General features: G+C 33.2%; 1 protein-coding gene across 2 annotated transcripts in view; it reads right to left on the minus strand.

Annotated features, from left to right (window-relative positions):
• Window positions 1–16,000, minus strand: part of HBS1L (HBS1 like translational GTPase) — an 81,742-nt gene that overhangs the window by 51,932 nt on the left and 13,810 nt on the right. Inside the window, exons 4-5 of one of the 2 annotated variants that reach the window (XM_090279877.1) lie at window positions 14,617–14,811; window positions 11,930–13,396 (exon numbers count right to left, since the gene is read on the minus strand). In XM_090279877.1, coding sequence (XP_090136003.1) covers window positions 11,955–13,396; window positions 14,617–14,811 — 1,637 coding nt within the window. In that variant the 3' untranslated portion in view covers window positions 11,930–11,954. Of the gene's footprint in view, window positions 1–11,929; window positions 13,397–14,616; window positions 14,812–16,000 lie in introns of those variants that run through there. The other variant, XM_090279876.1, reaches the window with a different exon arrangement.

Below are 16,000 nucleotides of genomic sequence, written 5' to 3' on the forward strand. Positions count from 1 at the left end.
TTTCTTGCATTTTTTATAGAAAGCCTGCCATCAAGGCTCAAAAATATCTAAACATCTGAGTATAGATATATTCTAGATATTCAAGTAGTAGTATACAAATATACTATATGAAGTTTGTTTAGTACACTATTGACACTACAAAACCAGAAAAACAATTCTAGCAAGTAGCTATATCTTCATTTTGTAAAATTAGGCCTTGTTTTCCAACTGAAACTTGACTTGAAGGGAAAATCAGATGAAATTCAAAGGGAAGGGAAATTGAGGCACAATAGGTTTCTAAACATTCCGAGCAAACCAGTATTGCTAAGGCAAACCTTTTCAAAACAAATCAATTGTATGGTACAGTATTAAAATATATTTCCCCAAAGATTCCAGCACTAAAATAAACAACCAATTCTCTTAATGGTCTGAATAATACATTTATTGGCTACTTTATTTGTGAGAAATGGAAACAATTTTAAGAACCTTATAAAATGTTAAATTTAAGTTACATGATTCCTTTGCTTATCTGTAGACTATTTTTTCTTAATGCTTATTTCTATAAAAACCAACTGCTTTTCAAAAAGAATCAAAATAAACCCAATGTTTGAAAAAGGCTCAACAGCAATCAAAAGTTAAATCTCATTTCTCACAATATTCATTTTGTTGAAGCTATTTTTCTTCCAACTTCTGTTGACTAAATATAAAGTTTTACACTTATCATAAACAGTGTTAAGTTTTTTTGTTTGTTTTTTACACAAAAACTGTTCATTTCAAACAACAACATTGTATGCGTATTTGAAACTCTGGGTTTTTTGTGGAAGAGCTGTCAGGGCAGCCTTGCTCTGAGAAATCACCCAGAGACCACTGTGGGATCAGGCACCAGTTTTATTGAAGAAAAAGGGGGAAAAGAGGGGAGGGAAGAGGCAACTCCCAGACGGACTCAAGGGCCCATAGGAGCAAGGGGAATGGGGAATAGGGAATGGGGAGCAGCGAGCAAGGGGAATGGGGATCAGGAATGGGGACTCCTGGTCCGCCTCGTGGGCCTGTAGGAATCGCCTGCCTGGACTTCTGCAGGCGCCTCTTTGTACCTGTCTAACATACATTTCCGTGAGGGTGTTTGCTTATCAACATATTCAGTAGGTTATTTACATCTTATTGCTTTTCCCCCACCAGGTTAGTTAACATATCGGGCTAGGTTCATTAACATTTCCTCTGGAAGTGGGCTAGGACCAGGTTGGTTTGCATATGTCAAAAGTCCAGGTGGGCATTCTAGCTGCCTCCATGTTCTGACAATAACAAATAACACTGTTACTCAGTTTTATAGTTTTGGGAGTGTTTTCCCTTTCGGTTGGTTTAAGATGGAAAGGAAAATACCATCAGAAAACTGAAAGATTGTCCCACACTTTTACTCCCTAAATATTCACTTGTTTAGCCGTGCATTCATACAAATATATCACAAACCTATATGATAACCCATTCTAAGTTTACTTGTATTTGCTATTGGTGACTTTTGATATTATTAACAAAATGAACCAAAATGTAATCTAAGTTAAGGAGACATACCAACACAATATATTATTTTAGAAATTAGAGTTCTTATTACCACGATAAAGGGCTAATTTTCATAGAAGTATGGTATTTAAGTTCTCATTCCAAAATCTAAAATTATACAAATATTGAAAAATTCTCTAAACTAGCAATAAAAGAAATTTCCTTCTAGACTGTTCAGTAGAATGTCATGACAAAGTCAGGTTGATATGAATAGTGGAATCGTTACACGTAAGCATCTAAACCTCTGGGACAATGTCTGCCATATCACATGTGTAGACAGAAATTACAAGCCTCTCGAATCAATCTAGTTTCACAAGTGAAAAAGGGGTTTAATCTTATGAAGTATACTAGAGAAAAAGATATCCAGTTACAGAGACAAAGTAAATATGTTTCTATCCCATTTTTCTCCCAATAAAAAGAGAATAAAAGAAAACCTGATAAAAACAGGGGAAAAAAAAAAAGAGTTCAAAAGTATGCCAGCAGAGCTCTTGAGAAATAAGGGGGGAGGGGAAGGGGAGGTTTCTACAGAAATAAAAACCACACCAGAAACAGAATAGGACTAGCTAGCAACATAGTAATAGAAAATGGTACTGCAATGTCTGCAAAGCTCCCCAGGAAGGAAAGCGGGACCAAAGACTATTATTTTTTCATCTGTCATGCAAATATAGGCCACAGAATCACTGTCATAGATTTAACAACTTGAAAATATTTCAAACATGTATATTTTAGAAGGAGGGGAAAGTGAAAGGTTGAACCAGATGTCAAATGAGAGACAAATAGAAGTCTAATCATGAGACTCAATTTTAAAATAACTATAGTTGGTTTAAAACTCAAGAAATTTTGAGTACAGAATAAAATGAAGATGCTATAATCTTGAAAATAAATAAATAACATGACAAAATATCAGGAGAAAAAAAAGAAACAAGAGGTCAGGTATGAGAAAGTATAACTGTGATGAGCTCAACTTTTAAAGCCAGGATTCATTAAATAACTTTAAAGTTATTAATTCAGTTAACAGAAGTTTAAATATGTTATAAAAGGTATAAAGGGGAATACTTTATCTAAGAACTAAAAATATTAACAAAAATTAAGAGAAATGAAGGAGAGGTAAAGTATAAATATGTTAATTTCTTCATCTTTCACGAGAAATCAACACATACTGTTTAAAGTTGGCAAAATTTTTTAAAATATTAAAGTATATTATAAACTACAAATTTTCCCAGTTATCAGAGTATATACAAAGTCAAAACAAACACAGACGATATATCAAAATATATAAATATATTTTTACAGAAGGTATATATCTATATTATCAATCCCATAAATGGGGAAAAGCTAGCTATTAAACCAGACTTTGACAAACCCAATTTTACAGGAAATAAAACTAAACCAAAGTGAATCAAAACACTGAAAGCAAAAGGATACAAAAATAAAAGAGAAAGAAAGTCATTATATTAATGTTAAATAAATTGAATATAAGGCAAAAAAATAAACAAAACAAGACAAACTTCACATTAATGAAAAATTCAAATCCATAGAAACATTAGGTATCTTCACATATCAAAATGTATAGTGTAAAATCTGTAAGTAATAAAATGAAATAAAAGTCAGGATATTACATTTTAACTTACCTCTGCCTATAACCAATCAAGGAAACAGAACTTACATGAAGAATACTGAACTCTTTAACAGTTTAAAGGTAAATAACTAGGACAAAAAGAGAATTTTCCTTGGGCAACACATGGTACAGTTTGCAGAAGATGATCTGTTGAGCTCTACACTTGAAACCTGTATAGTTTTGTAAAGCAATGTCACCCCAATAAATTCAATTTTAAAAAAATATATAATATTTTGTATTCTTCTGACAGAATCCATATCTTGACAAGCTGCTATGAAACCATTATAAAACTACAGTGGACCATTTTTAGGATACTGCTTTTAAGCTGGTTATTAGGAAACAAGACTCAGAAAGAACCACTGATCCCCCCACTTTCCTACCTAAGAGTCAATGATAAGGCCTATTCCAAAAAGGGAAATCTTAGCATGTTCACCTTAGCCTACTTTGAACTGAGTGTGATGGAAGGAAGGGCTATGGACAGGGTCCTGGAGGCTAGACCACCCTCTGTGTCACACTGAAGCAAGCATGTGCCTGCCATGTGTGTTCTGCTCTTCCTCACAACCTGTAAATTGCCTATTTTCTTTGAAATCTCAGAACCCTGCTCCCCCTTTTGCCCAAGATAACATATATACCTAATTTTAGCTCATTGTCTTTGGAAATTTCCATGCTATGTGAATTCCCATGTACACATATTAAAATTTGATTTTTCACCTGTTAATCTGTTGTACGTATCTGAATTATTAGCCCACCTAAAACTTAGAAGGTGGGAGGATTATTAGCTCCCACACTACAATGCTAAACAAATACATCTGTCAACCTGTACAAAATGTATAGTTTTTTTAAGAAAATTAAAATTTCCAAACTGACCGCACAACACTGAGAACAAATCCTATCACAAAACAAATAATTTCAATGCCCTTTAAATTATTTAAGAAAAAGAAAATCTTTCTAAATGTTCTATAAAAGCATCACAAGGGAAAATAAAACCTGACAAAAAACATACACATAACTATAAATTTATTTTATAAATAATCTTAAGATAAATAATCTTAAAATCAAATAATCTTAAATAAAATATTAGCAATGGCAAGGAAAAAAATCTGAGATGTTTTAAATTAAAATTACAGCAGCCAGCCAGCTGGCACTTCTTCCTTCTGGGCTTTGCTGGGCCTATCCTAGAACTGGCACCACTTTTCCTTATCCCATTCCCCTTATCCACAGCTAATATAAATATTTTCAGAATAACTTCCATTGTTCTCCCAGCTACTTGATGTTTGAAACACTGCAAAACTCTGGGATGATGGACATGCCGTCTTCCCTACCTAGATATGCTGCTGGTGGTGTAGACTCTATGCCCCAAGACAGGTCTTCTTTATTTGCTAGCAAGGGTCTAATAAAACCTTTTTTTATATAAAAGACTTTCAGCCATGGCAGTTAACAAAAATTTTTTTGTTTGTTTTACAGCACATAAAATCCATCAAGTTAAAAGAATAACCCATCATGACCAATCAAAATTGTTCCAATGTTACAAGACTGTATCAATACTAGAAATCTAGCCCTGGCTGCTGTGGCTCAGTGGATTGAGCATCGGCCTGCGAGCCAAGTGTCGCTGGTTCGATTCCCTGTCAGGGCACATGACTAGGTTGCACGTCAGGTCCCCAGTTACGGGTGCGAGTGAGAGGCAACCACACAGTGATCTTTCTCTTCCTCTCTTTCTCCCTTCCCCTCTCTCTAAAAAATAAATTAATTAATTTAAAAAAAAATACTAGAAATCTATTAAAATAATAATATAATGTTTAAAAGTGTAGTAATGTCTAAAGCCTTTTTCATCTATGAAGACTATTTTTTCTCCAAAAATCGTTTGATAACATTAAACATCTCAATAAAAATTACAACTGGAAAATTTTCAGTATCCGGATAAGTTGTTTTTAAAGCTCATGTGCAAAAACATCTATGTGAGATAACTCAGGAAAACTATTTTAAAATGAGAAAAAAACAAGATAGCCTACAAATATTTAAAAATCTAACAGTAATAAAAAGCTACAGTAATTAAAAGTGTGGTATTGGCATAGAACAAAACAAAGAAACACAGTCTCAAATAGACAAACAGATGAACAGAGAGGGATTTAGTATGTCAAAGATGGCATTTCAAATCAGATTAAAAAGGGAAAAGAATGTATAATTCATTCAACAAAAGATAATATGAAAAATCCAGCTATTGGAAAGAGGAAGGATGTTAGCAGAGAAACTGAATTCCTAACTTATTACTCCCTAACAGCAGCTGGATCAAAGACTAAAATATTTTAAAAACAAAAAGTGAACCTGTCAAACACATTAGAAGAAACGAGTAATTTTTAAAAACTTATCTTGCATTGGAGCAGAACTTTGAAACAAAAACCCATATAAGATTGATAAGTTCAAATATATTAAAATTAACAATTTGTCTTCTAATAACCTTAAAAATGGCAATCAGAAAATTTACTTTCCATGTATATCACAAGACTAATTTGCTTAGTATTTATGTATTAAATACACATACACACACATTCTTAAAAGTCATTATGAAATATAACCAGCAGAAAAATGGGCAAAGTTAGGAACAGATAATTCCAAGAAAAAGAAATACAAATAATCTATAAGTATATGATAAAGCAGTCAGACTCACTCATTAAAGACATATAAGTAAATGAAAAAAAAGTTTTCTAATTATCAGGCTGGCATAATACCAAAAAACAATAACCATATCTGTGAGAATTTAAGGAGACACTCATAAACTTGTGGGAAGGAAATTAGTACTACAGTATCTCTATTAAGGACAATTAATGTAGTAGCTATCAAAAATTTCAAAGTTATACTTTTTGGCCTAGAAACTCAATTTCTAGAAATGTAGGATGTTCATTTTGGGGTCATTAGCAACAGTAACTAAGAACACTTAAAATGTTTATCAACAGTGCCTTTTTAATGTACAAACATATTATGGAATTCTACACAGCTTTTAAAAACAATGACATTGATCTCTATAGGCTGGTAAAAAGAGACTTGCAAAATATAAGTGATACAGATATACAAGTGTCTAATATCCTCTCATTTGTGTAAAGATATATATGTACATTTATATATGTACAATACGCAAGTTTCTAGAAAACTAAAGAGACAATATGCTTACAGATTTATTTATAACTTCCTATGGGGACCAAGACTGTGGAACTGTATTAAGAAGACTACCTTTTTACTTTAAATCCTTTTTTACATTTATGTGGGCATATTCCAATCTGGGGATACAGCAGTAAACACATAAAATCCTTGCTTTTGCAGCAATTACATGGAGGAATAGCAGACAGATAATAAACAAAACTGTGTACACACACAATGTCAGATGATGTAAGTGCTGTGAGAAACAATAAAGCAGGGTTACAAAGAAAAGGGATTCTCTGTATGGGGTAGGTATGATTTTTACATAGCGTGGTATTAAAAGGAATACTGTGAAATACTGGTGCATGCGAAGGTTTCCCTGTGACAAGAATGGGAGTAAAGTGATAAATACACTACAACCTAAACAGCAATTAGCCAAGGAGAGAACTGATGGTTGGGGAGGGAGGAGCAAAGCAGAGTAAATTCAGGTCGGTATTCTCGGGTGGGTTTGGATAGGGAGGTACACAAACAGAAACCAGTTCATAAAAGGTCTTATAAAATAATTTAAAGGGTTTATATAAGGAAACAGAAAATTAGAGCTGTATCTTGGGAAGTGTAGAAAGTGTTCTGGAAGAAATAAACTGAGAAGAAAACGAGTTAAACGTTTCAATACCTTTGCCCAAAGCTAAGGAGCTTTATGAGAAGACATAGTAATAAGGACAAAGTAGTAAGTCAATAAACATACAGTAAATCCTCATTATTCACAGATTCCAAATTAGCTGATTCACCCATTCGCTAAAATTTGTAACCACCAAATCACTTGCGGCACTTCCACAGTCCCTCACAGACAAGTGCAGAGGAGCAAAGTATTTGACATTCCCAGCTGAGGTTGAGTAAGGCAGCACCCCGTCGTGTTTCAGCTCTCATACTGTACACAAGTGTCCTTTTCATGACCTGCTTAGTACCACATATTCTGCACTGTGATTTAAGTCTGTAGTTTTGCTGTTTAAAATGGCCTCCAAGAGTAATGCTGAAGCGCTATTTAGTGTTCCCAAGAACAAGGCAGCTGTTATGCGCCTTACGAATAAGATGTGTTAGATAATCTTTGTTCAGGCATGAGTTACAGTGCCACCGACCATGAGTTCAATGTTAATGAGTCAATAATACATAAACAATATACATTAAATAAAGTAACTTTAGACAAATACGTAATGTAAGGTCATGTATTAAAATTGCTTGACAAAAATGTTGTGACCAGAGTAACCGAGGAACCTAACCTTCTATTATAGGAGCTATGGCTCAGTATTCACACGTTTCATTCAGTGTTCACTAGAGAAGGAAAACTCTGACTCCAAAAAACCTCCGCTGCCTTGCGGCATACCTCTTCAGGGGAAAGGCTAAGGGAGTAAACCCCGACAGAAAATCCGGAGCCGGAGTCCCTAAGGCGGTTTGATGTTGTAGTCAACACCGGCAACTCCTGCGGCGCACCTGAACCCAAGCTGTATCGACTCCGTCTTTCCCTTGGACCCTTCAGCTGCGAAGAGAGGGGGGGTCTGATGCATGGGCAACAGCAGACCCTCCATATTACCCTGCCCAGGCTCTGTAGCTTCAGCGTCATCGCAAGATGTCGATTCAACACGAGAGGAGACAGATACCATGTCACTCCCGAGTCGGACTGCACAGCCATTCTCGGCGGTGCAGATAGACTCTTAAGAAGCTACACCATCGTCTCTCGAGACGGACGGCTGCCGACATTCAGTGTTCACTAATATATGACTATAAAATATAACTACCACAAGGAACAAGCAACTGCATATTTATTTATTTGTAAAGCAAAAAGGACTGGTAATGAGCTACAAGTAAATGAAAGAAAAATCAAAGGTTATGCTAGTTTGGTTTCTGGCTTAAGCAACTGGAAGATGGTGATACTACTAATAAAGATGGGAAATCGAGAAGGTGGTGGCAACTTGGATCAGGAAGGCAAAGACATCAGCTTTGAGGAGTGTCATGTTATGTACGCCACACTGCAATAAATACAATTATGTGTTTAGCACTCAAATCCCCTGCCCTTTGAAAGTTAAGAACTGTATTTTTGTTCATCTTGCTATATCTTCTGCAACTAAGTGATGCTTTAAGTCATGTACTGTAATATAAACCAGGCATCTCAACACCAGAAATGTGCATTTTATCAATTCTTTTACCTTCCACTGCCATCTTTACAAGTACATCACACATATTCACCACAACCTATAATAGTGTTTCTATGTGAGTCCTAAAAAGTAAAAATATGTATAATTTTCCTTTTTTTTTGAAAGCAAGAGTCTAAATGACTTACAAGAAATTCTGCATAACCAAGGAGTTGTTTTTTTAATTTGTTTACAGGAACATAAAGCAGTACCATCAGCATAAATCATTCTGAAATAACAAGCTTATATAAAAAAATCCTAATGAATTGTGGCATTTTCACACTTGATTCAAGAAAACCTCAGAATTATCATTTATTTTAATGCAGTTTTTACAAAAATGTACACATACACTCAACAAGTCTTTCTATACCTTAAAAATTATAATATATAACTGAGCTTTACATTATTATAATTTAAAAAACTAACAAAGATATTCACTCAATCCCTGTCTAGTTAACATTATCTTTGTTTATATATGTAACAGAAAACAATTTCTAGGCTACTACAAAACTGTTTTTATAACCAAATATTTATTTGTGTGAACACAAAACAGAAAATTTGATATATTATAGTTCTTCTGAATATATAATTGTGTACTTGTTTATTTGCAGGGTCAATTTAAAAGGCAAATAATCATATGGAATCCACTATTCTTCTCCTTGTTTATCCTAACAGTGCTTCATTTTACATACAAAGAAAAGCACTATATTAAACATATTAAACACTGGGAATAGTTATTACAACATATATGATAAGAAAAAGGGTAAAGGAAATGTTCAAGAAAGGATTCAAAGCCAAAGGGAGAAAGGTTAAAATGCCACTTTAGTAACTAAGAAGTAAGAAAAATGTAAAACAAAAAAGGCAGAAAAGTTAAGCAAAGTGTTCTGTATGGAAGTGAAACACTTGTTCTTGGCAATCAATGGTAAGAACCATAACCAAAAAGCCATCCAAAGACTTTTGAACGTAAAAAGACAAAACATCTATGAATATTAGATCTTTTAAAAGACAACAACAACAAAAAAAAATTAAGAGTAAAATGGTAATGTTTAATGCTTTTGTATTTTATATCATTTAGAATGTAATTACAATATTATTTCTATTCCTAGGGTAAAATATGATGCACTTGATAATGCAAAAAAAAAAAAAAAAAAAAAAAAATTGCTTTGCACCTCAAAACTGATATTTGAACTGGAAAGTGAACCAAAAGCACTTAGCATATCTGAGCTACCGAGACAATAAACAGCAGTTGGTGCAGAACATGCACTTAGTGAAAGCAACTGTTATCACTAGGAGTATATCCACGACTTGTCTCTTTGCCGAGGGCTAACGGCCAAGGGTGGAAGGGGCAAGGGGTCGTCTAGATTCCACCCTCTGAATCACACGATTGTGACACCTCCTTAGTCAACAGGGCAAGTGCACACCATGTACATGCCTGACAGACCAGGAGCCACGACAAGGAAAAAATAGGGAGACATTCAAAAATCATTGCCTTCCTTATCACCCTGTAATATAGGCCTTTTTCTCCTAAAATAATTTCATAAATGGTAGTTATAATCCTAATCTGCCAACAAAGGGAATTCAGTTCACGGTGCAAGATTCACTATGTGACTTAAAAGTATTGTGTTTCCACTTGAAAACTGGTTTTTTTAAAAGAAGGTATGATACAGTTCAACTTCAGTATGGGTTAAATAAGTATTTGTGGATTTGTGTGCATCACATGCAAAGTGGACCACACATGTAGCACTTACTCTATCAAGAATTACTGTCAGTTCCAAAAAGAACACAATTCACTTCTAAGTTGGAGACCGCCTATATATAAATCTAAGTGATGAGTCATACACTAAAAGTTCAAAATAACTAAGCTGCTTCATCTAGAAAAACAAAATCTACAGTTGAGGTCATTCAAACTTTAAAATTAATCATGAAATATGTTATTTATATGACCTAAGCATCAGTAAGATGTTCACTGAAATAGTCAATTAAAAATAAAACCTGAAGACATCGTAAGAAAGCATTTGGTCCAAAACAATAAAGACATAATGCTGGCTTAACTTTTCCTACCAAAACAGTGAATATAATATAAAAGACTGGAATGTCATTCTGCTACTAAACAGAAAATAGAAATACAAAAGAAGTTTATCAAAAGTATAGTGAAGTAGCTGCCAGAGAAAAATATTCTTTTATTGGTAAAAGGTGAACTATTTCATTTTCATTAAGAAATAATATTTTAGATACTATGTTTTTCTGCAAGAAACACTATAATATCAACATCCCCTTATATACAAGACCATAATTTCTATTTAGTAATTCTTTTGTATTCCTAATTACCAGAAAATACGAATTATAAATTCAGGTTGGTCAAATATTATTCTAAGCATTAGTAATTCCCTTCATTCCACTGACTTCTTTCTCTAAGGCAGTAGTTCTCCAGTAGAAGTAACATACAGAATCACATAAGGGACTATTTTGAAAACACACATTCCCAAATGCCAACCCTCAAAGATTGGTTCACCATGTCTCAAGTGAAGCCACAGTATCTGAAAATTTCCACTGATGATTCTGACTGCTAGGTGAAGAAACTGCCTGAAGGGAAGAATTGCATACTTGTTCTACTGACTAAAAGAGCTCTTATTTGGTCTGCCATTGCTGAAACTTAGCAATTGTAGCTGCCAGTAGCAAAGAGGGAAACTCCAGATTTCATTACTTACAGTAAAAAAAATTAAAGAGATACGATAAAATTACCTATTCAAGGAATATGCAGCCAGACTTGAAAACACTTTCTATATATTTATTTTAAAGTATGCATTTAGCAAAAATGATTTTGAAAATGTATAAAAATAATTTATGTATTAATCTATTAATTCAACTTCAATATTTACAGGGTCCCTTAAAGGATTTTCATTTTATTCTTATCAAAAAATGTATTTCAACAACCTCCACAGTATTCTTCAAAGTCAGGAATTTAAAGGTTTCTCCAATAGAAAAATTTTAGGATTCACTTACAGAAAATTAATGAAGGTAGGAATGATATTCTGAATGTTTTAAAATATAATTATAGCTCAGCTATGCTTATATTTAGTGATTTAAAAATATCTTCATAACTATAATAATCCTAAGTGGTAGCATTTTGTTTAAGAACAAAGCACAAAAGATATTTTATAAAAGAAAATGTTTCATTGTAAAAAACTTCAATGCTTCAAACAAAAATACTGTATCTGAGGTTTGATTTCACAATATCAAGTTTTCATATGCAATTTGTAAACATACACCCATTATAGGCTATCAAGTTAAAGCCAATTATCACTAAAAAAGAGTAAAAATGAAATTTCAGTGCAAAAATACATATCAACTAAAGTTATCAACTGACTTAAGACAATTTTTATATAAAATCACAACTTAAATTCATAATATAAAGTCATTCTATAAAGACTTTAAATCACTTTAAAATAAAAAGCTCTAACAGTTATCAAGTTTTCCTTTTGTTACTATTCTCTAGTAAAAACTTTCTTTTGATTAGCTTTTACAATGTCATCAGGAGATGCTGATTTGAAGTCAAATGGTGTTATTGCTATAAGAGGACTTATTTCTTTGTCTTTTATGTCTTTAACTTGCCTACTATAAAGAAAAGTCTTATAAAGGTCAAGGGTGCGTCGCTTGCAGCTTTTCAATGGGTAACGAAGACACAGTGTTGAAGCAAAAGCTGAAGGTCTAGCAGCAAGGGCCTTGGTCCAAGACAGAGAAAAAGGTGGTTTCCTAGCCAGAGAGCCTTTATTGTTTTTCTTATTATCCTTAACAGAAATAGAACTTTTCCCTAGCTTCGAACTCAAAACTTTAGTTCCCGGTGTTGGAGCAATTGATTGGTCTACTACTGGTTTTGGAACAAAATCTGGGTTTTTTATAAGAATGCTAAGATCAATATTCGGATCTATTTTAGGTGACCTCACTTCAGATAAACTGAGCTTAAAGGAATCTTCCTTAATCCGAGAGTTGTCTATATCAATCGTTTCCGCAATCAAATCAGAAAGTGACAAATTCTCAAAGTCTCTTGTAGGAGAAGTTTTATGAAATGCCAAAGATGACAGAGATCCTGTTAATTCTGATACTCCAGTCGAAGACTGACACCGATTTGCTAGTTGTGATAGGGGAAAGGATCCCAAATTTAGATTCGAGTAACTGGCAGATGGCTGGTTACAAAGATCAGATAAAGTACAGCATTTACTTGAATTCTTTTCCTTGTGGTCCTGAAACAGTTCAGCTAGAGATGGACTTCCACATCGAGAAAATTGCATATTTTCATTTTTCAAAATGCAATTCTTCACACTTTGTTCAACTGAAGAAACATTTCCAACTTCAGTCATTTTATGAGCATTTAAATTATCAAGAGCCATATTTTCCAGTGAGCTAGTTAGGAGCAAAGGATTATTTAAACTTTCTAAACTGCTTTGCACTGAAATGTTTTGCAAAGAGTTATTTGGTGTCATGTTCTTTATCATTAAGGATTTTAAATCTGGTATTCCTTTGAACACAGAATCATCTTTGGAAACACATTCAGATGCATGAGGACTTAACAAATCAGCATCTAGACTCTTTGAAATTAGACTTTCCGGACTATCTGTGGGCGATAATCTGACCAATGGCTGACTTTCACAAGAATCTCTTGGCATATCATCAATTAGTTCAGCTAGTGACAGCTCTTTTGTTAACTTACATGATTCTAGTTTCTTTTCACTTTTAGGCCTGTCAAGCTTCTTTTTTTTATGAAGTAAAAAGTGACTTGGTACAACTGAGGAGTTATGATATAATCCATATTTTGCTACTGGACCAGAAAAATCAAATGGCTTGCTACAGCAATCCAAATGGTTTGCAGACTGAGGACAAGAGCTTTGAACATTATCAGCTGAAATTTCAGAGTAAGATAATAAGACTCCTTACCTTACAAGAGCCATTAATTTTCAGATGAATAGGTTCACATATGCAGAAGACAGTCACAGCAACCAAAAGGAAACATGAAATGAGGCATTTAATTACTAAATGTTTCTTTTGATTATAACATAAATAAACTGATACCTGGTCATTATTTGATAAAAAAGTGAATACTCTAAAAATCAATAAAGGAATTTTGTCTTTCTTTAACCATCTAAAGTGACATTTATACTTTTTCATTGATAAATACAAATATAAGTACCAAGTTGATCAATGTTCTAATTTCCACAAATATTTTTTAACGTGAGATTTTAACATACTTAAAATTATAGTCAAGATTGTCTCAAATTCAAGACGTCCAAAAAACTAAGTTTAACTTCTGTATTTTTAATGTATTAAAAACAAGCAAACACCACCCTATAATTTAATTTCTGCAGTAATCTGGGATAAACTATTGATACAGATGACATATTACAGACTCATTTTTACATTGGTCAGTTTAAAGTACGTACACACCCCCACCCTAATTTTTTTTTTTAATTTTAACAGAAAATAAAAGCCACTCTTATTTCATGGTAGCAGACTGCATGTAACTTTGTTGTGGCAAAAATCTCGTCCTCAACTTATAGGAATTATTAACCCAGTTAACAAGTCATCATGTTCCTACTAACAGATCTCATGCCAATTACTATAAAGGTATCTCAGTTCCCTTCTTATGTCAACTAAATTCCAAATTTAACCCCAAACTCTACAAACTTAAAATTCAACATCTGGCTATAAAATGCAAGTGTAGTATAATTATGATACTTACAATATTTAAATAAAACTAAATTACATTTATAAATACTATAATCATAAAGGGATTTCTTGACATTGTTGTGTTAATTTCCATCACCTGACCCATTAGAGTTAAAAAAACAACAATAATTTAGAAGCTCTCTAAGCTACTAACAAAAAGCAAAAGTGTCTTGTCTTGTTTTTGATAGGATTTTATTTCTCCTGTACCCTGTTATTTATGAAAACAAGTAGGGGGGAAAAAAAAGGATTTAAGAGGGAACACAGAGCACTCAACCTAAACATTCGCAAACTAGAAAATCAGTTGATGATAGAGTTATGGTAACATGCAAAATTTTCAGCCCATTTTCCATAACGGCTCAAGCAAATTAAAGCCCCTTTTAAAGCACTAACTGTAAAACAACTAAAAGAGAACAAGTAAAAGCATACCTTTTGCTCTCTTTCCTGTAGATATTGCTCCCTCACTCTTGACCTTCAAATTCTGCATTTCATCTCGTTCCAGAACCATTGACAAAGCCTTCTGGACATCAAACTTGTTTTTCAGAACTGCTTCAATCAATATGTCATCTGGCACAGCATTTCCAAATACCTCTCTCATGTGATCAAGGCATGAATAAAGACGAGCTAAAACAGACAACAATAATTAAAAGCCATAATAAATGGTGTCATGAAAAGAAAACTCAGTCTTCAAAATTGAAAAAAGAATTTGAAACTATAATAGGATATTCAACTCACCTTTTTCCTCCACAACTTATTTATAATAGTTATATTTTTATCCACAACATACTATCTCCCCTTATCAAAGGAAAAATTTCATTAATCAAGAAATAACTATAATTCTTAAAATTTATTAAATTTCTATTACCTTAAGTTTTCTTTTAAGCTAGCTTCAGTTTTCTCCAGCCCACTAAAATCACCCTTAATAACTGAAAAAAATGGGCAAGATAACCTAATATTAAAATGTCATAAAAATAAGGAAGTCCAGCAGATGAAGAGAATGAACGTTCTTTATAAAAATAAAAATTTTATTCTTAAAGTCTAAATCTTTTAAGAATTTTTATTTTCTGGTGACAATATTAATTACTTATAAAAAGTTAACTGCTAATAATATTCATTAATGATGTAAATTCCATGAGGATTATATCCCTGGATCCTAAAATAGGACCTGGCAGAGGTCACTGAATAAAAATGGATGAATATATTAATTTTATTTGTATAGCATTTGACAGTTTTCAAAATAGGTTATATATTTTGTAGTCCTCACAATAACTATAACTTACACATATCAGGCAAATTCTAATTCATTAATATGACTGAATATCATGGAATTACACCCCACAATGACAACAATCACGCTTTCTTTAAAAATTCAATCAAGTACTATTGAGGAGTTGTAAACAGCTCTGAGGAGTTGTAAACAGGTCTGAGGAGTTTTAAACAGATCTGAGGTTTGCAGACTCCATAAAACCATTTCATAAAATGCAACTTACATTGCATTTTATATGCTTACATGTTGAACAGGAATCTACTAACAATACCTTACCTTTGTTAAAAATAAAAACAATATTTGGTACTTTTTCCATTACTTTCTATTTTAATTAGTCATGCACCACATAATGACATTTTGGTCAACGATGAACTAATGTACCATGGCGGTCCCATAAGATTATAATGGAGCCGAGAAATTCCTATGACTTAGTGGCATCACCATCATAATATCCTAGAGCAATGCGTACTGACATGTTTGTGGTAATGCTGGAGTAAACAAACCCACTGAGCTGCCTGTCACATAATAAAATAGCACAAATAACAA

This window comes from Furipterus horrens, unplaced genomic scaffold (genome assembly GCF_987537825.1).
Source record: "Furipterus horrens unplaced genomic scaffold, mFurHor1.1.pri manual_scaffold_6, whole genome shotgun sequence".
In the NCBI taxonomy this organism is placed as follows: domain Eukaryota; kingdom Metazoa; phylum Chordata; class Mammalia; order Chiroptera; family Furipteridae; genus Furipterus; species Furipterus horrens.